Here is a 24,427-nt window from a genome sequence, read left to right on the forward strand (position 1 = left end):
ACCACAAAGCAGTACGTCGTACACGGTAGATGCATTGTTGTTTCACGTCATCGGGGTTGCCATGATGAAAAGAGAATGGACGTGGTGAAGCGAAGGATATCTTGTCTGCTATTCTCTCTAGTACTGTATCCACACCTGGCCACGTACAATACACTAATTGCAGACCAGACGAGTGCCGAAAATGGACTCCGTACTGCAGATTGGTCTCCTTCTCGCTTTTCAACACGCACTCACAGGGGTTGCCAGCATCACCGTGCCGTCGTTGTGTTTAAGTCCGTGCTTGCTAGGAGTCCTGGTCCCTTCCTGCCATGATGTCCTATCGAGGTGGATGTAGATGTGGCTGTTCTATTCTCTGATGGACTTCGTCACCACCTTCCTGCACGCATCCCACCGTCTCTGCAGACAAAACCCAAGCAAACACTCTCTGCTGGGCCCTTCTAAAGCTCAGTAACGCTACATGCATGACAAGACCGTACTCCCTGCTTGCCTGATGTCATGGCCGATCGTAGATGGCCGGCTGGCATGCGAGTATCCTCTGAAAAAGGTCCAGAAAGAGTACAGGAGTTTTGATGACCGCTATCTTGGAAGGAAAATTGACGGCGGCGCAGTAGTCGTGCCCGATTCTCGACCGTGTCCCCTGACAGCCGCACCACCAGTGGCCCCCAGCTCCTCTCATCGTTGCTCCGCGCTCAATCTCAGCTCGGCCGCATCGAAACTTCCTGTGCACTTGTTGCTCGAAACCCCCAGCTTGCAAAAGCCAGAAAGCGTGATGGTCAAGAAGTTGGGTGTCCAGGCTAAGTGTGGAAGAAAGGCCAAGGAACGGTTGGAGCTTGTCCGAAGCAGTGGGGAGGATGGGAGGACTTCGACGCTGAGTGTTGGTTTGGGCTCCCGCATACGGTTCTTATTGACCATCAATAGCAGTCGCAGCATGCCGTCCAGCGCCCTAGGAGTCTCGACTAGGAACCCTGTCGCGGCCTTTAGAACTGTGTCCGCGCGAACTTCGTCCAGACCTTTTGCTCAGGGGCGAGATGGCGACTATAGACTCCCCCGACCTCTATCTCGAAGGATGGGGATAACGTCGGTACGCTTGGATTGCTGGAACGGTATCGGCTGTCTTAACCAAGACCGCTCAACAATCTGACATTCTCCTGAGACACTGTCGACAAGGACCAGGAGCCAGCACCCTCCCCCGGATCCGCGTTCCCGGGATGCACTGCGCAAGGCTGGGAAGTGGCTTCAGTGGAGTTTGGATGGTCGTCATCATGGCAATTAGCCATGGTAGTGGATACTACCTGTAACTCTTCTAAGTAATGTCAACCTCGATTGTTCCGACAATTCCAAGACAAGTCTAGAACCAATTTTGGACCCGGTACAGTATTTCAAGAGTCCATTACTGTCCATAATTTGAAAATCATCTTGTCCGGAAGGGCAACCCTGTAATAGCAGAGGTCTTGGCCAGGAGATTTCGCTGTATTTCCAAGCGCGCGACAACAGTGCACTCTCGGCGTCCAGCCAAAGTACAGATCTGGTTTACCGATGTCGCAAAACAGCATGCTGCGAGAAGTGAACGACTGACAGGGCCGAGGAGACGCAAAATGGCGGGAATAGGGGAGATATAGGCGCTGGTTAGTCCGTCTAATTCTAACGCTGGGTCTCTTGCCGTGGGTCTGCACATTTGTGAAGATGAACAAAGTATAGCTCGAAGCAGCTGATTGTCTAAGGAACTAGAAGTGCCGGGATCGTGTAGCCAGCTCTGGAATGTGGACGTCCTTGTTTAGCGCTTTACAAGTTGTTGATGGGTCGAATGAGAACCGATCTCATGTTAAGATTCGCCTGAATGCGTCGTCCAGCGGTCACCAGCCACGCCATCTCGCATAGATATCAACAACCTTGTCGGGAGAATCCGTGTTGGAATCCACGACAAGATACCACCCAAACATTGCAAGAGTGATGCAGGCGTGGTTCGGCCAGATGCGGATCTTTTGTCCGTATTCGAGTGGGAGGTGCCGTTGAACGCTTCCTTTCTCAAAAGCCAAGATGCCATGCTCCTGACTTATGCGGCTGACAATTATACGCTCATCTTTCTCAATGCTGTGGTGTTTCGGCATATTCCATGGACTGACAACGCCCCAGCCATCGTAGTCTTTGCAAGGCTCCCTGGCCAGTGCGAGACAGCCTGCGGATATCAGAGCTTCGGGCCGCTCGGTTCGATTGGGATAAAGAGAGCAGACTTCGGCGAGGACAGATACGCTAATGGTGTCGTGCGGATCGGTGGTGAAATGACGGCTGGACGCGCACACTTGTTGCATATCAAAGATTGGATACACGCCGGCATGGATCTCCAGCTCGAGGTTAGACTTGGTCAATTGCAGCGTCTCTTTGAGAGCGCTGGCAGAAGCAGTGGAGGCCGACGCCGAGGGTAGGATGTTCTCCAGAGAAAGAGCAGTTGGCGACGCTCCCACCGAAACCAGAAGCGGCGTCTGTCGACTTCGGCTGAAGTGCTGAGAAGCTTGCCTGCAGACGTCAATCTCGACCTTGAGCATGTCCATGGCATCATCTGGTGAGCTGCCGCCATAACTCAGGCTATTGTGGGAATAGAATCCGAGGAGAGCCAAATCACCCTGCTCCTCCGCGGTGCCGACCCTCTGAACCAGGTCCACCATCTCATTCGAATCGGGAGCCAGACCTGCCCTGTGGTAGCCTGCGTCTGTCTTGACAAAGACCAATGCAGGGAAGCCGGCCTGTTCCTTGAACTCTATCAAGCACTTCAGCTGCGCTGGATGGTCGATCATGACAGCGATCGACCCTCCACCAAGCTGAGCAGCCACGGCAGCAAGCCGCTGGACGTGTGAGGGCCCAAGGGGAACGCCATACAAGATGTTGATCTTTGCATTCCGGCGTTTATATTCCAGCATCAAGGGCACCAATTGCTCCGCTTCGATGATGGTTGACACGATGAGTCTCACATCTTTGCAGTCTTCGCCCACCTGTAACCGGGTGATCTCTGCTGTCTTGTGAGTCTTGACATGGGCTCTGAAGCTGAGCTGCAGCTCTTTGACAGCATTGAGCATGGCAGAGCAGTTTGCCTTTACCTTTGCAATGTCGATCACGGCCGCCGGAACAGGGACATCGTGCAGTGACAAGTGCTGATATTGCTGCAGCAGTGCTTCTTTAGGCGACAGAGGATACGGTGTTGGCGACATTCTTAATGGTTCTGGAGCTCAATATCAAGTCCTGGGCTCCGTCGGATTGTGAAATCCAAGAGAGATGAACGGTGTTGGACGAAGTCGCTGGAAGTCCGGAGTACGGTTGGTTTGCCGTGATGTGCAGCGGGCATCAGCGACGCCGGCCTTCTCCTGGACGGGCGTTATGGGCGTGATGGGCGTGATGGGCGTGATGGGGGCCGCTGGGCCGCCAAAGCAGCGGCTTCTCGCTTGGATCGCGCCCGAGATTCGGAGCGGGGCGCTGCCAATCAGGCTCCCAGCAGTGGTGATTCAAAAATCTCCGCAGGCAATCCACCACAGCACGACGGACAGTGAGATTCAACATTCTCAACAGTGTCCCACGCATCCTTCTCGCGGCCGTTGAATGTGTACTCTCCGTACCTGTATACTTGGCTTCTCTACGGAGTATTCCACCAGAGCACCTGACTTGCCTTTAGACATCAACATTGGCCAAGATCGAGCCGTCAAAGATCGCCGGCAAGCTTCCGCCCGTCCCTGGTCCCCCGGTGGATTCCAGCAATTGATGAGCTGCTTCCTTAATTTCTTAGCTTGATGCCGGGCAATTGTCGCACCTATCGCAGCCCATGGCGAAATGCATGCTGGGTTTCACCATCACTCACGCACATGGATCTGGCCAATCCTGGCTCTGCTGGGATTGTGCCTCCGTTGCTTTTTTGGTCCTCGAGCAGTGCGCGAAGTCCCACGCTGCTCGTGAATGCTGAAACGATGAGAACCCGGTTCCAGACACGCCCACATGGCGCAGTCAGGCCCTCAAGATCATGCTCGGCCAGCCGTAGGCATTTCCGTGAGTAGCGGCTTGACATAGATTTGCTCATGCTGATGGTAGACAGTACTTACCACACCTGCTACCCCGTCTCCCCTTTCAGTGGACGTTCTCTGCGTGCACGCCGACTTGACCACGGGTTTCATTTCCTCGCGTCCGTCCGTCTTGCCCACACATTGGAATAGATCAGCACGTCTGATGCGGCTCTAGTCCTGTGTCCCACCGATACTCCAGGTCTCCGTACCCGGCAAGAGCACCGACCACTGCCTACCGAGAGCCTGCAATTGCTCTATGCCATAGTTGAAGCACCTCTACGCGTCCAAGCCCTCTTCCATCGCCCCGAATAATTGTCACCGCCCTTGCACAACAGCTGAGACGTGTGAGCTGGATTGGGTTGCACACGCCTTTTCCAGCTTTTCAACCTGCGACTCCGTCTCCTCAGGCCCATTGCTTCGGAACGTGTGTGTCTCAGGTCGGCAAAGAGGGGAGGTTAACGAGGAGACGATTGATATATGAGCGCTGTGGCTGTAGGGGCGACTCATTGTGAACATGAATTTTTGTGGAGGCAGGAAGGTTGCGGAAGGATAACTGTGACTGTGGGCTCGGATTGACATCTGTCTGCAGTGGAGCACTGGCCACGTCGCCCACAATGTCAATTGACAAGATCAGCAATGGGGGTCAGGCAATTGTGCGTCCGCCTTCACATCCGGTGCCGCAATTACAGCTGCCTTTCGAAGAGTCCATGATGGAGTCAATGAATGATGAGGTGGCCGATGACATACCTACCGACGCTATGGTCAGGAGGAGTATGCTCCTTGAGGCGCCTACGTATCAACGAGTTATCGCCGGCCGCTGGAAACAGAAACCCGGCGAAAAATATCACCCTTTGTGGAAACTCGTCGCCCAGTTGACCTTCGGCATGCACCTGTTGTCTCAGAACATGGCAATCTCGGAAGAGGAGGTGATGAGGATTTTGCAATCTCATGTGGATGATATCGACGCCTTCTTGGAACGCACCACGGAGGATTTTGACTTGGCACAAAGCGACATCCACGAGCGGATCCGGTGTCTAAAACTGCCCCTTGCACACGGAGACGTCTTTGACCGCATGCTGGAGGACCGCGCTTTCCGAGCATCGATTCTTGAAGGCAACGAGAAGATCGACCATGTCGTCAACCGAACCAAGAGAGCGGCCAAGGACGCACTGAAGGACGTGCAGAAAGGATTCGACGCGACCAACGTCATGGACAAATATCTCTCCAATTTGAACTCGACGTGGAAAAGAAACTCGCCTGAGCATGAGGCCGTCCTTGTTGCGATGCTTGGGAACGTTGAAGGGTGGCGCCGAGCCTTCCTGGAGTTGCATCTGCAAGGAAACAAGCTGGCAGGGTCTCTCAAGAAGCTCGCAGAGGTTGTCTCGGAGATGCAGCTACGAGCTGCAACGGTCAGCAGGAATCTTGTGGTAAGACTGAAATTTTTTGCTGCGCGTTTGGCTACATGCTCACTCTTACCAGGCTCGGGCTCAGAAAACCAGGCACATTACCACCCAGGCTGGTCGTGCACCATCCGCCCTAGGGCCCATCGCCGAACAAAAACCACTACCCACTGAACCCGGTCGACGACATTCGACCAGAAACTCATCGCGCAGCACACAACTCACCAGCTACTCCAGTCGACCGAACAGCGGCCAGAAATCCAGTCACGGTATGATCTCACAAACACAGTCTATGGGTCAACAATCACCGCAGTCCTCGGACTCCAGGAGGCCTGAGTATACCGCCCGCTCGTTATCATCCGGTTCGGCAGCTTTCGACAGCGCACAGCACGCCTCAGAGCGTATGCTTAGCATTGGAGGACTGCTCATACGACCTAACGAGGAACAGCTTATTGAACTTCCAGCTGACGTCCCCGAAGATGCGCTCCGGCAGGCGCCAGTCTCAATCAAGAATCGACTTAGTATGACCCTGGGTCTGAGGTCGAGGGACACAGCGAGCCATCGCATATCCAGTGTCTATTATCCACAAGCACTGAGCAATCTCCTGAAATCTCCTGGTATTTCTTCGTTGCTGCTCACCCCAGACGCCGGCATCAAAGGTACGCCGGTGCAAGCGCTGGTATCACCGATCATGTCCGAAGGTGAGGCTGGATTCTTCCTCGCCCAAGGGCAGAGTCCTTCGATCGGTTTCGTTACTCCGGAGAGCAGGACGGGTCTAAACTCTACCAAGGACTCTCCAAGTCCCCCCCGAACGTCAGCTCGTGCTTCGGTTCATGAGGCATCTACGCCAGCAACACGCCGCTCATCGCTCCGGGGTCCGGCCTTCACCTCGCATCCCGCTGTCATGGCCATGGCAGCGCCTCCTGTAGAGCTTCCTGCGCCTGTCACAGACGTTAATCGGCCCGCGGCACAGGAAAAACGGCCATCCTCATCCTCGTCCAGAAAAGGCTCTCAGTCCCAACTGTCAAGCCTAGGCGAGCCTGGACCAGAGTTTGCAGAAGCAGGAACGACGATATCAGCCTCAGTACCAGAGACCAGGATCCTCGTTGACACGTCTGTGGTAACGGTTTCAGTGGATCCCGCCTCCGCTACGGAAGAAACTTTTGCGGCGGCACATCAGAAGGTCGAACAACCAGAGTCGAGGGATGTGAACGAAGAGTCGACTTTGAGTCAAGCAGATAGCCAAGCTCAACAAAAGACGGCTACTGGACCTCTTCACCAACAAGAAACCATAGCAACGCCATCTGCCGGCAAGGAACTTGCCAAAGCGGAGATCGACGCAAATCCAGAGAGGCGCCTTGAGGAGCAAACCATGGTTCATGGTAACCTCAATCCCACCACGGAACCTGAATCGGCTCCAAAAGGGCCAGCTACCGAACGTTCTCCCAGCACAGACACATCTACAAAGTTCGTGGCCGAGTTGGAAGCCATTGTGCCCAAGCCACCTGATGTCAAGCCAAAGGAAGACGATGGGCCGGTGGAATTGGAGGCCCCCCATCAGACCTTCAAATTGCCTCCTAGGCCCATTGCGGCGAACGAGATAACAGAGAAAGGAGCCCCTCTCGCTAGCATTACCCAGCTTGACGACTCACTCAAGCGTCCAACAAACATAACCACCAAGGCTGGCATGAAACCCAAGGATTTCGGGGGTAGCAATACAGCGGAACCGATCCGGCCACTGAAGCTGAAACTGGCCAAGAAAGACGGCAAGATTGTCCCCGTCCAAGTTGGTAGTCCCAGTGGGACGCCGACTTCCGCTACAAGCAGTCCAAAGCTCAAGCTCAAGGTCGACCCAGTTGCGGAGATTATCGAAAATATCTCGTGGACTCCTACAAGCCCGATTCACTCCCGAGCTGCATCGAGCGCCTCCTCCAACTCGGCGCAACGCTGGTCTCATCGATCATCGCGGTCGCTTGGACCACCGGCACAGGCTCCAGCACCGCCGGCTCCTGGCGGACGACCCATGGTGGAACCGGATTTCGCGACGGCGGGCCAATTCGAGGGAGAACGCAAGCAGAAAAAGAAGAAGAAGAAGGATAGCAGCTCGAGTGCGGGGAGTAAAAGTGGGTGGAAAGCCTTCTTCCGACACAGTTCGGCGAATAGTCCTGGGAGCACTGGAGCGTTGGACGGCGGGGAGGGATCGTCGACGACAGCAGCGACTGCTACTCAGGCACCTACATCTGCTTCAGCGCCAGCCTCAGAGAGGGCACCGTCACCTGCTGCGGATATGATGACAACGTCGGGAAAGGATGTGCTCTGGTTTCGAGGTAATGGGAAGAAGACATTGTCTGCCGCCTGATGCTTTCCCGACGACTGGCTTTTATGCATTGGTGGCGTCGCAGACACTGGGACGGCGGAAACATGTGCTTCGGGAGATGCCGTTGTATTTAATGCATATGAAGCGGAAACTCTGCACGTAAGATGGCCGACTATTTTAATCAAACTTTTATCTCCTCTGGGCATTGGCAGCGAGGCCACTCCGAGCTGACGGTACCACATGCCCAGATATGAAATCTTGGAAGCGCAAAGCCGATCACCAGTCAGAAGGGGGCGATGCATCACGAGATGGAAAGTCGTGCTGCTTGCTGCTGAAGGGATGGTTACTTTGCAGTCTTTGTATGACTAGTACGACGCCCGTTCGGTAGCACGTCGTGAACTCATCTCTCGCTGGCGCATGACAATGACAGACCTCGCTGACCGGTGTGGATTACCTCTGTACGATGCACTCTGCCTACGGAGTGAAAATATGTACGAGCAGTGTACTCTATGTACTTGCGCAGCTCCAGATCGCTGTGTTAATTGATCTACGTGCGAGTACCTGTTCGGGAAGACCTAATACCCAGGCTCCGTGCTGGAAGAGTGACCGCCTTCGGCGCCCCATCCACGCCTGGAGGTGAATGAGGGGCTCCGAGTCGGCATGGCGGGCGGGCGAGGGCATAAGGCTAACAAGCCCGGGCGGCCAGGCTTTAACTACCGCTACTCGTAGACAGGCAGTCTGGACCGAATCCGATCCCTGCCTGTCGATTGGCTCCCGGGCGCGCCCACTTCATCCTCACCTTCGAGTCCCTTCGCACTTGCGATCTCCACACATTGCATCCACCGTACAAGCAGCCATCACCACCTTCTCCCCGTCGAGCTCAATTCATCGTCGCCTTCCCTCTCGGCCTGCAACATTTGGTGCCTATGACTCTCGCCGCCGTCGAGTGCTGTCACTACGCTCTTCCACAATCCGGATACCCCTACACTCGAGTTCCGATCCAACGACCCGTCCACCACCACCAGGCAACCGGTGAGACGACTCGGAGCAACCGAGCGGCGATGCTGGATCAGCCCCGTCTGGATATACCCGTCCACATCGAGGCTCGCTCTTAAGCCACATCTCCATCCTCCAAATACCTCGAAGGCCCTCAGCAGGTCTCATCAGCGAAGCGTACCCGGTGTCTTGGTCTCGACTCACGACTTGCCGACTGCGCCTCGCCTCACTTGAGCATGGTACTGGTAACATCTTGCGCCCGACGCATGGTGGACAAGCATTGCAGACAATCATGACTTGAAGACTTCGGCCAGAGAAACAAAAGGTTACATCAAGGTTATTGGTGGTGCGGATCGGCGAAGGTACGCATTTCTATCTGCGAGTGGGATCCATACCTCGGGCAACGAGTCTCAGAGCTTGAGGGTCTGGTGGTCAGCTCGAGTTATTCGCTGCTTTCACCTCGCAAAATATACTGCTGGTGGCTCGCGTTGCGGTCTTCCGTGCTGGGGCCGAGTCGTCGTGGTTTGTTGGTGCTACACCACGGGAGCGCCTGAGACATGGTTGCACAATTGGGACTGACGTTGTTGCTGTTAGGTATAACCTGTCCTTCTTGTCTTTCTCATCACCATGGCGCCCTCAAACAGCGAAATCGCACCGTGGGACACGAGATCTTCCCAGTCGACCCCGATGCCCCCCAAAGCCATGGCCATCTTTGGGACCAACGCGGACTCCGGTTCGGCCAGCCGCAAACACCTCCCGAGACCCATACAAGCCCCTGAGATTGCACCATGGGAGACTCGCCTTGCGCATGACGACGATATAGCTCCGTGGGAACGAGATCCTCAGGCCCAAATCTCAGGAAGTCGCTCGATGAACCAATCTTACTTCCCTGACTCTATTGGTAGATACGATGGACAGGCTTCCTCAAGACGTCCCGATACCGCTAGGACGAATATTTCAGATTCTCCAGACTACGATGGTGATGCACGTCGGCCGTCAATTGCCAGTGCTACGACGGTCAGTAGTACGGGCTCAAGAAGTAGCGCTGCAAATGGTCGGTTCCATAAGAGTTTGAAGGGCTTTTTTGGGGAGGATCCTACAGACTCGCGGAAGGGTTCGACGGCGAATCTGCCCGAACAACTGCCGCCTCCGAACTCGTCGGAGAAGCCGGCCCAGCGCAGTGGCTCGACGCAGACCCAGAACACGGTGGAGGATCGACCCAAGACTCCTGCTCCGCCGCCGTCCAGCGACGTCACCCCTTGGGCCTATCAGAACTTCGAGGATGTGTCCAATTTCGGGTCTGCTCCAATACGACAGGAGCAACAAGAGCAACAGCAGCCGCAGAATGACACTCTTGTTCCCAGCTCCTCTGCGTCATCTCAAAGGCATGGGCTGTTCCGGCACCGCTATACTAGAAGTAAAGAGGATCCGCCAAAAGGCCAGGCAGCTCCTACCTCAATGCCCAAGAGGCCTTCCACCAGCCGTGAATCTTCCACAAGCAACCTAGGTTTCTACCGCAACACCCCCCAGGCTACCACCCCCATGAGCTCCTCTACAGCGCTGGCCCGCAACGCCAGCCCGGCGCCCTCGTCGCGTAAAGAGACGTCCACGAAGTCAGAGAAGCGGGGGCTGTTTTCGAAGTTCACCAAGTCGCACAAGGACAAGCACTCGCCCCAGCCAGAGCCCACAAAGACCAATGTCGAGCCCGTGCGCCTGCCAGAGGAGCCGAAGAAGCCTAGAGCCATGTCAAACAAAACCGCCGCCTTGGACGCTGACAACAAAAGGGACAGAGAGACTAGTGTTGCCTCAGTCGATAGTGCTTCTACAATCAAAGCATCCGACCCTTCTCCGAAGCTCGATCGGACCCAGACAGCCTCATCCAAATCTAGCAGGTTCCACCGGACTAGGCATCGCGGTCCCAGCATTCAGAGTGAGACTTCGGACAAGGGCAGATCGACAAGTGGCCACCAAGGCCCACCACAAGCAGGAATATTCAGCCTGGACACCAACCTGGATGATATCTCGGACATTGTCTCTCAGCCAGGTGCGCCGAAAACTCCTGGAGAAGCCGGGATATGGGCAGGGAAAGCCGCAGCCACACCAATGTCGGAGCTGTCGGCGCCTGCTTGGGATGCGCCAGACAGTTGGGCCGTGAAAGGCCAGGAGGATGAGGTGCTCGATAGTTTGCCGGAGGCCACCGACGATGGCCTACCTGCCATTCAGGAAGAGGACGGCATCTCCTACTTCATGCGTGTGTTCAGGACAGATGGCACGTTTGCCACCTTGTCCATGTCGATCAATGCTACGGTTGGAGAAGTGCTTCAGTCTCTTGCAAAGAAATCCGTGCTACACGACTCGATAGACAACTATCAGCTTGTCATGCGAAAACACCAGCTTTCGAGGCAACTGGGCTCAGGAGAACGGCCCGTGGCCATGCAGAAGAAGCTCCTATACCTGGCTGGATACACAGAGAGGGACCACGTTGAGGATGTTGGCAGAGAAGACAATAGCTACCTGATCCGATTCACATTCAGCCACGAGAAGCAGACGGGCTATGGCAGCGGCCTTGACAAAGATCCGGCATTCAACAAGATGCAGAAGTTTAGCCACGTGGATCTGTCCGGGAAGTCACTGGTCACAATACCCATTATCCTCTACACAAAGGCATCGGAAATCATCTCGATCAACCTCTCCCGGAACCTTGCACTCAAAGTACCCAAAGACTTTATCACGGCGTGCATCAATTTGCGCGAGATCAAGTTTACCGGGAACGAAGTATGGCGGTTGCCTCCCAGCCTGGCTTGGGCAAGCCGGCTGACTGTGCTTGATGTATCAAACAATCGACTGGAACAATTAGAGCATGCTGAGCTGCACCGGTTAATGGGCCTTGTGAGCCTGAAGCTCGCAAACAACAAATTGTCGCAGCTGCCACCCAACTTCTCATACTTCCGGCAGCTTCGCAGCCTCAACCTCTCTTCCAACAACTTTACTACCTTCCCGGAGAACATCTGCAGTCTGAAGTCCCTCGTCGACCTTGACATCAGCTTCAACAAGCTTTCTTCGCTCCCCAAGATTGCACAGTTGACCACTCTCGAACGACTCTGGGTGACCAACAACGATTTGAAAGGCCCTTTCAACGAATCATTCAGAAGCCTGGTCAACCTGAAAGAGATCGACGCCAGGTTCAACGCAATCACAAACATCGATAACATAACGAACCTGCCCAACCTCGAACAAGTTCTTGTCGGTCACAACAGCATCACCACGTTCAAAGGCTCGTTTCCGAAGCTGCGTGTTCTGGTCCTAGACCACTGCCCGATCACGTCCTTCGAATTGGACCAACCCGTCCCTACGCTGTCAAGCCTTAACATAGCTTCAGCAAAACTCGTTGAGTTCAAGGAGACCATGTTCGACTACATGCCAAACCTCCAGAAGCTAAACCTGGACAAGAACCACCTCTCAAACATGTCGTCGCAGATTGGTCGGTTGACCAAACTGGAGTTCTTGAGCATGGCAAAGAATCCGCTGAATATCGTTCCGCCGTCCATTGGGAATCTGGGTGAGCTCAAGTTCCTGAATTTGAGGGAGTGCAACGTGAAAAGCCTCCCACCAGAGATCTGGTATTGCCGGAAGCTCGAGACGTTGAACCTCTCGTCGAACGTGTTGGAAACCTTCCCCAAGCAAAATGCAGCTCCACCGCCAAACGACCTCAGGGACTTCACGCCGACGGCAACTCCGGGGATGTCGACCTCTCCGAGCTTTGACGACCTTGGCAAGCTTGAAGACTTCCAAGCACGGCGACCGAGCCAGGCGTCGTCCGGTATGATGAGCATTGGTAGTTCGCCCGGTGGACGAAAGAATTCAGTTGCGTCGCTCAGTGCTCACCGGAAGCAGTCTGTCATTTCTAGGACAAATACGGAATATTCAATGTCGACTGCAACGAGAAAAGACTCTAATATCTCGGCCGCCAGGCTCCACAACACGTTTGCTGGGTCCCTCCGATATCTCTACTTGGCTGACAATCGCCTGGAAGACGACGTCTTCCGCGAGCTGGTTCTATTGCCGGAGCTTCGAGTCCTCAATTTGTCTTACAACGAGCTGGACGACTTCCCACAGGGAGCACTTCGTCGCTGGCCTCAACTCAATGAGCTCTATCTGTCTGGCAACGAGCTAACTTCCCTGCCTTCCGATGACCTCGAAGAGAGTAGTAATCTCAGGATTTTGCATCTGAACGCGAACCGATTCCAGGTATTGCCTGCCGAATTATGCAATGTGCACAAATTGTCTACCTTGGACGTGGGAAGCAACTCACTGAAGTACAATGTCTCCAACTGGCCCTATGATTGGAACTGGAATCGCAACACCAACCTCAAATACCTCAACTTTTCAGCCAACAAGAGGCTCGAGATCAAGCCGGCCACCCACCAAAACCAGAACCACTTCCACGCCGTGAACCGCGACGAAACCACGGATCTCACCAGCTTTAACACGCTGAAATATCTCCGGGTGCTGGGTCTCATGGACGTCACGCTCTTGACCAATACCATCCCAGATGACAACGAAGATCGCCGTGTACGGACGTCAGCTTCCTTGGTCGGAGCATTGATGTACGGTATGGCAGATACCCTGGGCAAGAATGAGCATCTGGCAACCCTTGATCTCCTCAAGCCGAATTTCAGAGGCCAAGAAAGTGAAATTCTGATCGCAATGTTTGATGGTCAAACCATGTCGAGCGGCGGATCGCGAGTCGCGAAGTATCTCCACGAGAACTTCTCTGCCGTCTTCTATGAGGAGCTGAAAAAGGCGGAGAATCTGAAAGATACACCAATCGATGCCCTTCGAAGGACCTTCCTCGCCATCAACAAGGACATGGCGAATTTCGCCAGCAGCGGGTTTGACACCAAGGAGCACAGACTGGCTAATGGCCACAGAGGCTCGACTGTCGCCAACATTCTAGGCCCGGACGATCTGAGCTCGGGTGGCACGGCGACAGTTTTGTATGTCAATGGGCAAGAACTTCACGTCGCAAACGTTGGTGATATTGAGGCTATTCTCATTTCGTCCAACGGCCAACATCGGCAACTTACACGCAAGCACGACCCGGCCGAGGCTGGAGAGCGGGAGCGGATCCGAGAGGCGGGAGGATATGTCTCTAGGCAGGGCAGACTCAACGACGTCCTCGAGGTGAGCCGCGCATTTGGCTATTACAGCCACATGCCGTCAGTCATTGCCGCTCCCCATACATGCAACTATCAGATCACGGAGTCGGACGAGATCATCGTCATTGCTACCAAAGAATTTTGGGATTATGTCACTGTCGATGTGGCAGTCGACGCTGCGCGGGCAGAAAAGAACGATCTTATGCTTGCCGCGCAGAAATTGAGGGATCTGGCTATGGCATTCGGAGCCAGGGACAAGATCATGGTCATGGTGCTGGGGATTTCAGACCTTCGAAAGAGAGGCAACCACCGCTTCCGTGGAACTAGTCTGTCCATGGCAAAGGAGCTGGGCCTTGATGAGGGAGCCATTTTCCCGAGTTCACGGAAAGCTCGACGCAAAGGCGAAACACTTGTCGGTGACTCCCGGCTGGCCCGACTCGAAGAACCAGAACCACCTGTCGGCGACGTTGCCATCTGTTTCACTGACATCAAGAACTCGACAGCACTCTGGGAACTCCTTCCGGTGCCCATGAGATCGGCAATCATGATGCACAATGAGCTCATGCGGAGACAGCTTCGGATCATCGGCGGCTACGAAGTCAAGACAGAAGGAGACGCTTTCATGGTATCGTTCCCGACGGTGACATCTGCCTTGCTTTGGTGCTTCAGCTGTCAAAGTCATCTGCTGGAACTTCCCTGGCCACAAGAGATCCTGGAAACCGCGCATTGCCAAGAAAAGCTGGACTCCGACCAGAACACCATCTACCGTGGGCTCTCTGTCAGAATGGGTATACATTGGGGCCGGCCGGTGTGCGAGCAAGACCCTATTACACGAAGAATGGATTATTTCGGCCCCATGGTCAACAAAGCTGCTCGAGTGTCTGCTGTTGCCGATGGAGGGCAAATCACCGTCAGCAGTGATTTCATCGCCGAAGTGCAAAGAACTCTTGAGAGCTATGCCGACGATGACCGACGAGATTCGGTGGGATCAGAGGACACAGTCAATGACGATCCTTTGTCCGTTCAGATCCGCCGCGAACTGCGCCAATTGAGCAGCCAGGGCTTTGAAGTCAAAGACTTGGGCGAGAAGAAGTTGAAGGGCCTAGAAAACCCTGAGTACATTTATTTGATGTACCCGACGACTCTTGCAAGTCGACTTGGGATTTCTCCTGGAATCGAGTCCAAGACGCAACCCGGCGGCGAACCGGGGACTCTGGGCGAAGACAGCCAGCTCAAGGACCTGCAACTGGACCAGGTCTGGAAGCTCTGGGACATCGCTCTGCGGCTAGAGATGTTGTGTAGTTGTTTGGAAGCACCCGAGCGGGCCGCTGGACTCCACAAGCCCGAATTGAGTCTGCTCACCAGGATGAAGGAGCGCGGAGGCGTGCAGACAGACGCGTTCATGGTGAATCTGCTCGAACACCAGGTGACACGGGTCGAGGTAAGTGCTGCGCTCGACCACTACTCCTGACTTCAGCTAACCTGTCGCTACAGGCCTGTGCCACCACCCTGCAACTGCGACACATGTATCAGCCTTTCCAAAAAGGGGTCAGCCTGTTTGAGCAGGCCAAGCCTATTGGAGAGATCTTGAGCGAGGTGGCTAACCTCCTCGCGGAGGTCAAGGCAGAAAGAAGTGAAATCAAGACGCCCGAGACTTCGGAAGAAAGCAGTGAAGGCGAAAGTAGTGAAGAGGATGATGAGTGATTGAGCGAGGTTGCCGGAACTTCTTCGCCAGCGGTTCCCGGCAGCCCTCCAGCCATACGAGCTGGTAAGTCCAGCATGGGACGGGTCTTGTAGGGACAGATTTGTTCCCGCACATGGGATTTCTGGGCGTCTTGGGGGGCAAGGGACATTTGACATGGTCCCCCTCTGGTCGAGGTGTGCACTGGGTTGGGCGTTTGATGACCGAATCTGCCACGAACTGGGGTGGCGGGGAGGATGGACGCCGTTACGAAGCTTGACGCATGCACATACTTTCGTTGATTCGAGCCGCACATTGGGGATAAAGTATTTTTAGTATCTGCAAACATAGGTCTGACCATCCATGGGTCATGCAAGGGCTGGGATGGAAGTTGGAATCGGCTTTGGATTCTGGGGGGTCGTTCAGCATTGGGAAGTCTGCGAAACAGCGCGGCGGGGGCACAGCTCTCATGGGCTTTTGGGTGTCACGATATCTCTTTTTCCTTGACGACATTTTTACCGGGTAGCGACAATGAGTAACCGTCCATTCAACATTCTTATATTATGTATTTGCGGGTGGAACCCTGCGTGTCCGCCATTCGTTCTACGGGCCAAACGTGATGGCGGCGAAGGGGGGACTGGACTTGGAACTGGAACCGGAACCGGGAAAGGCCATCTTTATTTGTCGCGAGGGCAGTCAACGTATAGAGCTGTGATTGTGACTGTGACGGTGGTAGATGATGTAGGATGTAAGATGTAGGAGGTGTGATGTGTGATGTGTGATGTTCCTGTTTTTCAGAACCAGGAACCAAACGTATAGATAAAAATAAGAATAAAAATGACAAAAGCACCATGCACGAGTGCCTCGATCGCTGCTAAAACCCCCTTCAGAACGCCTCCTCGACCTATACCACCCACACCCACACACATACACACATCCAACCGTTGCGAGACACGGAAGGAACCGACTTGACGGGACCGGGCGAGCCAAGGGAGCTTGCTTGTCTCAGAAAGACCAGATCATCATGACAAGCAGGCAACCAGCACGCCCTCGTAGTATTTGTCAAAGTGGATCTCCCCTTTGACACGCTTGATCAGATCCCGCTTGTACCGGTGGGCGTAAGCCCTCTTGACCTGGTCCAGGTGCATCCTGTCCCAATGGACCCTGACGACGCGCTGGACCAACAAGACGTCCTTGGTGCCGGCGCCGGCCATGGCGTCCTCCAGCTGGATGGCGTCGGACATGGCGCGGTCCGTGGCCCGGCGCACCATCAGCACCAGCGCGTCCTTCATGTGGCCCGAGAACTCGGACTCGATGACCTTTTCGAGCGACGAGTGGTATTTCTGCTGCCAGTGGTGGGCGATGGCGCGGAGCTGCCCGTCCGACCGTTTCGCCAGGATGCTGCACACGGCGATCTGGTCGGTGCCGACGCGCCCGTCCATGGCGCGGTGCAGCTCCGAGCAGTCGTGTTCCAGCTCGTGGGGGATCACGGGGGCGGACTCCTCATTCCGCGTCGCCGACATGACCATGTCGAACAGCCGCTCCGTCTTGAGCGACAGGTCGCCCCTGACGTCGGCCTCGAGCGTGTGCCGGAACGTCTGCTGGTACGCGGCCTTGATGGCGCGGAGGTCGGCGTTGGACCGGCCCAGCAGCACGTCGTTTAGGACCGACTCCTTGGTGCCGAGGCCCTTGATCGCCTCGTGCACGCTGTGCACGTCGTGCATGAGCGGGCCTTGCACGAGCGCCACGAGCGTGTCGCGGAAGTATTTCGACGTCTCGGATTTGATGTCCTTTTCGAGGTCGCGCCGGTGGCGCTGGCTGTACGTGTTGCGCAGCAGCGCCATCTGGAGCGGGTCGGGCTTCGAGAGGATCCGGATCAGTGCCGCTTCGTCCGTGCCGAAGCCTTTCATCGCCGCCCGGAGCGCATCTGCGTCGCGCGACGCGTCGCCTTGCGCTGCCGCCCCGGGGATGTAGCCTGGGGAGGGCTGCGCTGGGGGCGCAAATGGTGGGGCCCCGCCGTATTGATTATATTGTCCTGGCGGCGGCCCTTGAGGTGGAGGAGGACCCCAATTTCCCTGCCCAGGAGGTGGTGGTCCGCCATATTGTCCTGGAGGCGGACCTGGGGGAGGGGCCCAGCCCCCGTGCTGCTGCGGAGGAGGAGGGGCAGGGCTGCCGAACTGCTGGTATCCGCCGTGACCTTGTTGCGGGGGCGGACCTTGGGGGTAGCCATAGTTGTAGCCCTGGCCGTAGCCCTGGCCTGGCGGAGGTCCAGGAGGAGGAGCATGTCCTCCGTATTGACCGGGAGGCGGTCCCTGCGGAGGGCCGTATGACATTGCAGGTGATTAGCGCCGAGAGTAAGAGAGATGTGCGCCAGTTATTGTGTGTGTCTGAGAGGGCGTGTGTACACAGCAATACAGAATATTTCCCTTTGGTTGTTTGAAGAATTAGGAAGCGCGCGTGTGTGCGGGGAGACAAAAGGTAAGGTGGGCGCGGGAGATAGGTTGCCTGGTCGCCTTTTTGACCTCAGGTTTAATTAATATACGTTCGTGTTGCGGCAACCCGTCCGAGTAGCGTTCGAGAGCCAAGGCAGACTCATTCGTAATCGTGAGACTGTACCATCCGATGACGGCATGAGGAGGATCGCAGAGGGCCAAGGAGGATTTGAGCACCGCGTGTGGAACCGACGAGCGTGTTCATTGCCCTGCAGGGCCTGCCGCCTGCATGCCCTGACGCCTGGTTGGGGTGGAGAGTCGCCAGGGAGCGAGGCGAAGGGGAGGTGGAAGTGAAAATGGCGGGGCAGTGATTTTGGTCCCGCGGCTCGTGGTGGATCAGCAATTGTGGCTGACGCCTCAGCTCCGGGCCCGATGCAGTCAAGCTCAGTCATGTGACGAGGCTGTGCGCCGCTCGGTTCAGACGTCGGAGCCTTGGCGCCAAACGGGTCTCGGCTCCGTTATCCGAGCGACAAAGTTCGCGACAAACAACTACAGCAAGGCCATGGACACATTTCATAGTTCGGGCGTTACTGAGTACATAAATGTTTCGTGGCGCCTCCTCCGTGCGAGGTAGATTATGGCTACTTAGCCGACATTGATACAGAAGCTATCGAATCACCATCACTCACTCTCTCACTCACTCACTCCGCTGGCTGATCTTCGTGGAAAACCAAGCAACGCACCTCGATCGACTCTCTTGAGTACTCATTGACAGTCTCGGGGTTGACAAACGCAGTGTGTGGCACCCGCCTTGCTCGGCCGTCCAGTTTCGAGTCGAAGCACTTGATCAGGAGGACCTCCTCGGGCGTCTGGCCGTACAGGTAGTACCACTTGTGCTGGGGGTTGGGGCGGACTGTGTAAGTCTCGCCCTTCCGGTCTGGATAGATCAGGCCCACGCCAATGAGGTCCGAGTCTGGAACTGAGTGAGCATCGGCGACGGTTAGCGGGTCCTTCAGGATAGTCTTGATAGGCCGCCAGACGTTGATGATCTGATATCGAGTCTGGAGCAGTCGGTCGGCCTCGTCGGGCAAGTGATGCGGGACGCGGGACTTGGACGCGCTGTAGCTCTGGTCGATGTGGACACGGTTCACTGGTCCACGGAGAAGAGCTGCGGGGTTCGCACGGTCCTTGGGAGCCCGACGGATGGTGTGGTCGAAGATGAAGACACGTGAGGCTCCGGTCCTGTTGTGGGAGCAATAGTCAGCAAGCAATAGTCAGCAAGCAATAGTCAGAAACACACAACAGGGGCAATTGGATCTAGATCTGGAATCAACTCACGCGTCCTTCAAAAGCTGCTCGACTTCTGGGTAGTATTGCGCCTTGATCTGGTCGTCATCGACGAAGTCTTTCTCGACACTGGTGTGGCGGTAGATCTCAAATCCGTTCTTGTCCAGGTTATAATTCTTCTCCTCGCCTCGGATGTCGGTGACAGTCACTTCCAGCGGCTCGACCGGTCTCTCGTACGTTTCGGGCTTGCCTACATAGGAGGGTGGGGGGGCGCTGCCATCACCGGGATCCTTGTAGTAGTTGAGGCTCGTGCGGACATGGTGCTTCTCGTGCTGAGTGATGGAAGAGCCCTGCAGTCGCGCCGTCAAAGGCTCGAACGAGGTAGAGTGCCCACCGGGCTGTTGGACTGCTGCTTGTGCCATTGTCGTTGCTTGGTCTCGTTTGTCTGATGCCGACACTCCAAGCCCACGGATCAAGTGAGGGCAACCCCGTACTTATGGCCATTGCCATGCTATTGCCTGATTTGTCAGATAGCACGCCATCCTGGGGTGCTCACACGCGATGGTCAGATACAGTGTGGGGTAAGCCATCCAAGACGTGTATACAGGACGCCCAAGGCCAATCGGAGCGGAGACATTGCAAGGACATGAGTCTGGCAGACTCCAAATGGCTCAGGCGTTGAGGTTGGCCAGTTGCGCACAAGAAGCATTTCCAGTATTCCTCATTTCGCTCCAATCAGTGTCTTGCTGGCTTATCAATACACAGCGTTGATTATAATTCCTTGCGCGCAAGTGTCGTTATGGTTGTCCCTTCGTCCAATATGCCCGTCTCCTCTTCCAGTGTATAGCCTCGGTAACGCGGCAGGGCAATGGTCCATACGAACCAATAACAAACTCCAAACACAAGTCTATGGCCACAGTTAGTGATGCTCCTCTTGGAGAAGGGCGTGCGCTTACATGGCGATTCCTACTAATGCATAGGTTGCATAGAAGAAGTCCACGTCCGAATGGCCCTTCCTGGAAGGGAAGAACGGAGCACCGATCAAGGATACAGACAACAAGAGTCTCAGCCACACGGCTGGGATCCAAGCTTTGAACGGTCGTCGCAGGTCTGGCCTCTTGTAGCGGAGGAGGATCAAACCAGCAGCGACCGCCAGACCAAAAAAGGATCCCGCATAGCCTTCGACGTCGGCAATGAATGCATAGACCGTGGCAGAGGGCGGTATGGCAATGACTAGAGCCGACGGTACATAATGGACAATGAGCCCTCCCATTGGAGTTCCAAATGGTTTTGAAGACGCCAGAAGTGCCGCATATGGTAAGAAACCTTGCCTTGCAACTTCTTGGTTTACCCGAGACTGCGATATGGTTAGCTAGGTGTCGCTCCATCGTCAAGAAGTAGTACGCACCACGGCGAAGGTAACCACCATGACATTTCCCGCCGCGCTCAGAGCAATAGCCAGTGGGAGGAACACGTTGCCGAAACCGGCGCCAAAAACTCGCTCGAAGAAAAGCGCTGCAATGAGCTCGCTGCTCTGTTTCACTTCCTCCAACGGCACCACCGCAAGGTATGCGACATTGACAAGAACATACATGATACAAGCCGTGAGCAACGCAGTTGGACCGACCGATTTGATAGTCCGAATGGGGTCCTTGACTTCGTTTAGCACGTTGTTGACGTTGCTGAGTCCCGCGTAGGAATATGATATCTTGAACAGAGCTGTTGACATTGTGTTCCATGCCCAATCCGAGCCCGTCCATAGAGAATCCCAGGAGCTGATGCTTGCTGGCCCGCTGGAAGCGGCGCTGGAGGAAGCAATAGGTCGCAACAAAACGACGAATAGGCCAGTCAGGATCATGAAAGCAATCAATCCCACTTTGAGCCACCCCAGAACATTCTGGATCCAGATGCCGGTCCTGTAGAAACAGCTGTGAACAACTGTAATCCAGGTCAGCAGCCCAATTGCCAGCAGTTTGGTATTGATATCCCCAGGAGTAACGCCTGCCGCAAACAGCGTGTACTTGGAGAACACAATGCAATTGCTGGCCGTAAATCCCAGCAGGACAGCTTGGACGGCGACCAATGTTGAAGTAAGAAACCGCGGTCTGCGGAAGGTGTACTCCAGGTAAACCTTTACCCCGCCTGATCGAGGTAGCATGCAACCGTATTCCATATCGATCGCAAGACCAGCCCAGGCAACCAGTGCGCCAACGACCCAGAGTACCAGAGCTAAGCCCGGGCTTCCCACATTCTGCACGATTGTTCCAGGCATGGCAAAAATGCCAGATCCAATGACTCGAGAAATCACCAGAACGTACGCGCTCCCCCAGCCGATGTTGCGGCCAGCCGCAGATTCTTCTGGGAGGACATCGTTTTCGACGTTTCGATCGTCGAGGGCTGCTGCTTTGCGCTGCTGTTCAATCGAGGGTCGCGGTGAGTTGTCCTGGTACCCGGCAGGCGACAACAAAGGAGATGTTTCGAGGTCTTGCGTCTTAGGAGACATGATACCACTTCAGGAAGGAATGCTGCCTCGCAGATACACATGTACAATGCCGGAGCGACAAAATACCTTGCGATGGCTAAAGCTTGAGGCTGATGAGGGAAGGCTAAGGATGTACAGGAACAGCTCATACCGACATGTACCGGCGCACAGGAGGTCCATGCTGACAAACAGTATCCGAGAGACACATGTCAAAAGGGAACATGTCAAACGTTCATATCGCAACATTCTGGGCAATGGTCGCGTCAAGAACTGACCTCGAAACAGAGCTGCTGGGAAGCGATAGGAATTGCTCATTCGGGGGGCCCATCACGCCATCTTTGGTCGCTCAGGGCGTTTCAGGGGTTCGTGCTTCTCCAACGCTGACGCGGCGAGAGGTCCGAGTAGTGAGAGTCGGCCTCATCAATAAAGGGCTGATAGAGATTCAGTCATGGCGTATGCTACAGTCACTCAAGCGTGAGTAGCTGCGGGAAATATGATCACGAAATGAGGCCTTGATAAAGGCACAGAGAAAGTATGCCCAAAGTGGTGCACGTGATCGTGCCAAGACTTGGACCTAGTTTTCTGTTGCGCGACTCGCAAATGTCGAAGGTCTTCCTTTTGGTTTATTCACGCGAAACGTTGATTTGCCAGTCGGCTAACTCAGCGGCTCTCGAGCGTCTCCTCCGCCCAATAATGGCCCCGGGCTTTGCAGAGACCGAGCTTCTGCTCCCTCGGGTCTGAACCTCGGCCCAGCGCTGACAGGAAGCTACCTCAATGGCATAAACAAGCACCATGGCAAGTAAGTACCAGCTGTATACAAGGAGAACATATTTCTCATCAACCCCGCTTCCAACAAACATCTCGCACTCCACTTCAAACACAGCCCGCTGCCACGAAAGAGAGCACGAGCAAGAGCACTCCAAGCTCATTTGGCCACCAACACCGGCAGAAGCCCGAGTCTGGCTGTGAACCGAGGACAAGGAATCCGAATACGTTCTACGAGCGAGACACCGGCATCATCGTTCGAATGCGGAGAGGGCGGGCTTCAAGCACTATTTAGACGACTTCCAAATCAAAATCCAGGGCAAAGGAATTCGAGGGCGGCCCTTACGGCGTCAAGAAACTCTTCAGGCAGCTAGACTGTGCTCGGAGACCCACCAGCCTGTAGAGCTCGACTCCTTGCCTATTATGGCCAACGATCAACGCTTCACCGTTGACAAGATTAAAGTCCATGGCGACCCTCGCATTTCTCACCTAACGGCGTACTTGAACGGATACACGTATGGGCTCCTCTTCAGCCCGGCGTCACCTTCAGTGCCCAAGCGCGGGACAATCTTCTTGATCCACGGCTTTCCAGACATCAGCATGGGCTGGCGCTATCAAATTCCCTTTCTGACAAAACTAGGCTTGGACGTCGTCGCACCAGACAGTATTGGCTACGGCCGCACCGACGCACCCCCGTTTAAACTTCAAGATTACACATATAGACGCGCAGCAGACGACATTGCCGAACTGGCCCGCCAACTTGGCCTCTCCCAAATCATCCTAGGCGGCCACGACTGGGGCGGTAGCATCGTGTACCGCGTCGCGCAGTACTATCCGTCGTTGATCTTCGCCGTCTTCTCAATCTGCACGCCTTACTTTCCGCCAAACGAGAAATACGAACCGCTGGATATTCTGATTCAGAAGCGCCTTCCCAACTTCGGCTACCAAGCGCACTTTGCGTCCGGCGAGATCGAAGAGGCCGTGAAATCAAAGGCCGAGATCCGCAACTTCCTCCACAACCTCTTCGGTGCCAGGACCGCCGACACCAGGGAAGTCGCCTTTGACGCGACTGTAGGCATCGACTTGGCCAAGCAAGCCCGAATCGGCAAGACCAAGCTCCTGACCGACGAGGAAATGGACTACTACGTGACTGAGTACGCGAGGCATGGCGTCAACGGGCCCCTCAACTGGTATCGCAACCGCGAGGTGAACTACATGAACGAGTGGCGGGATTTCTTCGCCAACGGCAAAAAGACGGCCCCCCAGGCCCAGAAAGATCTGACGCTGCCCATGGAAGTCCTGTTTGTTTTGGCGAAGAAAGATCAGGCGCTGCAGGCATTCATGGCGCAGAAGATGGAGGAGCGGATCCCGAAATTGACAAGACGGGAGGTGGATGCAGGACATTGGGCACTCTGGGAACGTCCAGAGGATTGTAACAAAATCATCGGCGAGTGGTTGGAGAGTAAAGTGTTTCCATTCTTTGGCAACAAAAGGGAGGGTAAATTGTGAAAAGCCAGAGTTGAGGTATTGAAGGCGTACGACAAGCTGGTGGATGGCCGGAAAGGAGCCCTAGGTAAGTCTGCGCTGGCTCAACGTGGTCTAGGCAATGCAAAACGAAAACAAGATCTCGTCTTGTATGTTGATGCTTTCCCCAGCACCATCAGCCACACCCTGCCATGTGATTTTGGGGAATGACCAGTACTCGTCCTCGTACGGAGTAAACAAAGGAGACATTGAAGTGAATGAGATTAATTAGCGAGCATTTGACCGTGTCTGTCATCCACATAACGGCCGTGATATCCGGGCGGCGGGACCACGCTGCTTTATTGTCCTGTGATCCACCTCGTTCTCACTCTCATTTCATC

The 24,427-nt window shown here is 55.1% G+C and overlaps 7 protein-coding genes across 7 annotated transcripts; 3 read left to right on the forward strand and 4 right to left on the reverse strand.

The window, feature by feature from the left end:
- Nucleotides 1-1,853: 1,853 nt before the first annotated feature.
- G647_00576 (uncharacterized protein) lies at nt 1,854-3,203 on the reverse strand (the record flags this gene model as incomplete). The annotated part of the gene is made up of 1 exon (XM_008723979.1): nt 1,854-3,203. One exon carries the CDS (start codon nt 3,201-3,203, stop codon nt 1,854-1,856), a length of 1,350 nt encoding a protein of 449 aa, XP_008722201.1.
- Nucleotides 3,204-4,657: 1,454 nt separating this feature from the next.
- Nucleotides 4,658-7,802, forward strand: G647_00577 (uncharacterized protein; the record flags this gene model as incomplete). Its single annotated transcript, XM_008723980.1, has 2 exons — nt 4,658-5,470; nt 5,523-7,802. 2 exons carry the CDS (start codon nt 4,658-4,660, stop codon nt 7,800-7,802), a joined length of 3,093 nt encoding a protein of 1,030 aa, XP_008722202.1.
- A 1,656-nt stretch (nt 7,803-9,458) lies between these two features.
- On the forward strand, nt 9,459-15,619 carry G647_00578 (uncharacterized protein; the record flags this gene model as incomplete). Its single annotated transcript, XM_008723981.1, has 2 exons — nt 9,459-15,356; nt 15,410-15,619. 2 exons carry the CDS (start codon nt 9,459-9,461, stop codon nt 15,617-15,619), a joined length of 6,108 nt encoding a protein of 2,035 aa, XP_008722203.1.
- Nucleotides 15,620-16,618: 999 nt separating this feature from the next.
- On the reverse strand, nt 16,619-17,929 carry G647_00579 (uncharacterized protein; the record flags this gene model as incomplete). Its single annotated transcript, XM_008723982.1, has 1 exon — nt 16,619-17,929. One exon carries the CDS (start codon nt 17,927-17,929, stop codon nt 16,619-16,621), a length of 1,311 nt encoding a protein of 436 aa, XP_008722204.1.
- An 800-nt stretch (nt 17,930-18,729) lies between these two features.
- Nucleotides 18,730-19,737, reverse strand: G647_00580 (uncharacterized protein; the record flags this gene model as incomplete). The annotated part of the gene is made up of 2 exons (XM_008723983.1): nt 18,730-19,270; nt 19,367-19,737. 2 exons carry the CDS (start codon nt 19,735-19,737, stop codon nt 18,730-18,732), a joined length of 912 nt encoding a protein of 303 aa, XP_008722205.1.
- Nucleotides 19,738-20,086: 349 nt separating this feature from the next.
- G647_00581 (uncharacterized protein) lies at nt 20,087-21,818 on the reverse strand (the record flags this gene model as incomplete). Its single annotated transcript, XM_008723984.1, has 3 exons — nt 20,087-20,222; nt 20,272-20,672; nt 20,724-21,818. 3 exons carry the CDS (start codon nt 21,816-21,818, stop codon nt 20,087-20,089), a joined length of 1,632 nt encoding a protein of 543 aa, XP_008722206.1.
- A 1,167-nt stretch (nt 21,819-22,985) lies between these two features.
- G647_00582 (uncharacterized protein) lies at nt 22,986-24,071 on the forward strand (the record flags this gene model as incomplete). The annotated part of the gene is made up of 1 exon (XM_008723985.1): nt 22,986-24,071. The coding sequence occupies one exon, from the start codon at nt 22,986-22,988 to the stop codon at nt 24,069-24,071; it is 1,086 nt and encodes a 361-aa protein (XP_008722207.1).
- Nucleotides 24,072-24,427: the final 356 nt, after the last annotated feature.

This window comes from Cladophialophora carrionii, assembly GCF_000365165.1.
Source record: "Cladophialophora carrionii CBS 160.54 unplaced genomic scaffold supercont1.1, whole genome shotgun sequence".
NCBI classification, from domain to species: domain Eukaryota; kingdom Fungi; phylum Ascomycota; class Eurotiomycetes; order Chaetothyriales; family Herpotrichiellaceae; genus Cladophialophora; species Cladophialophora carrionii.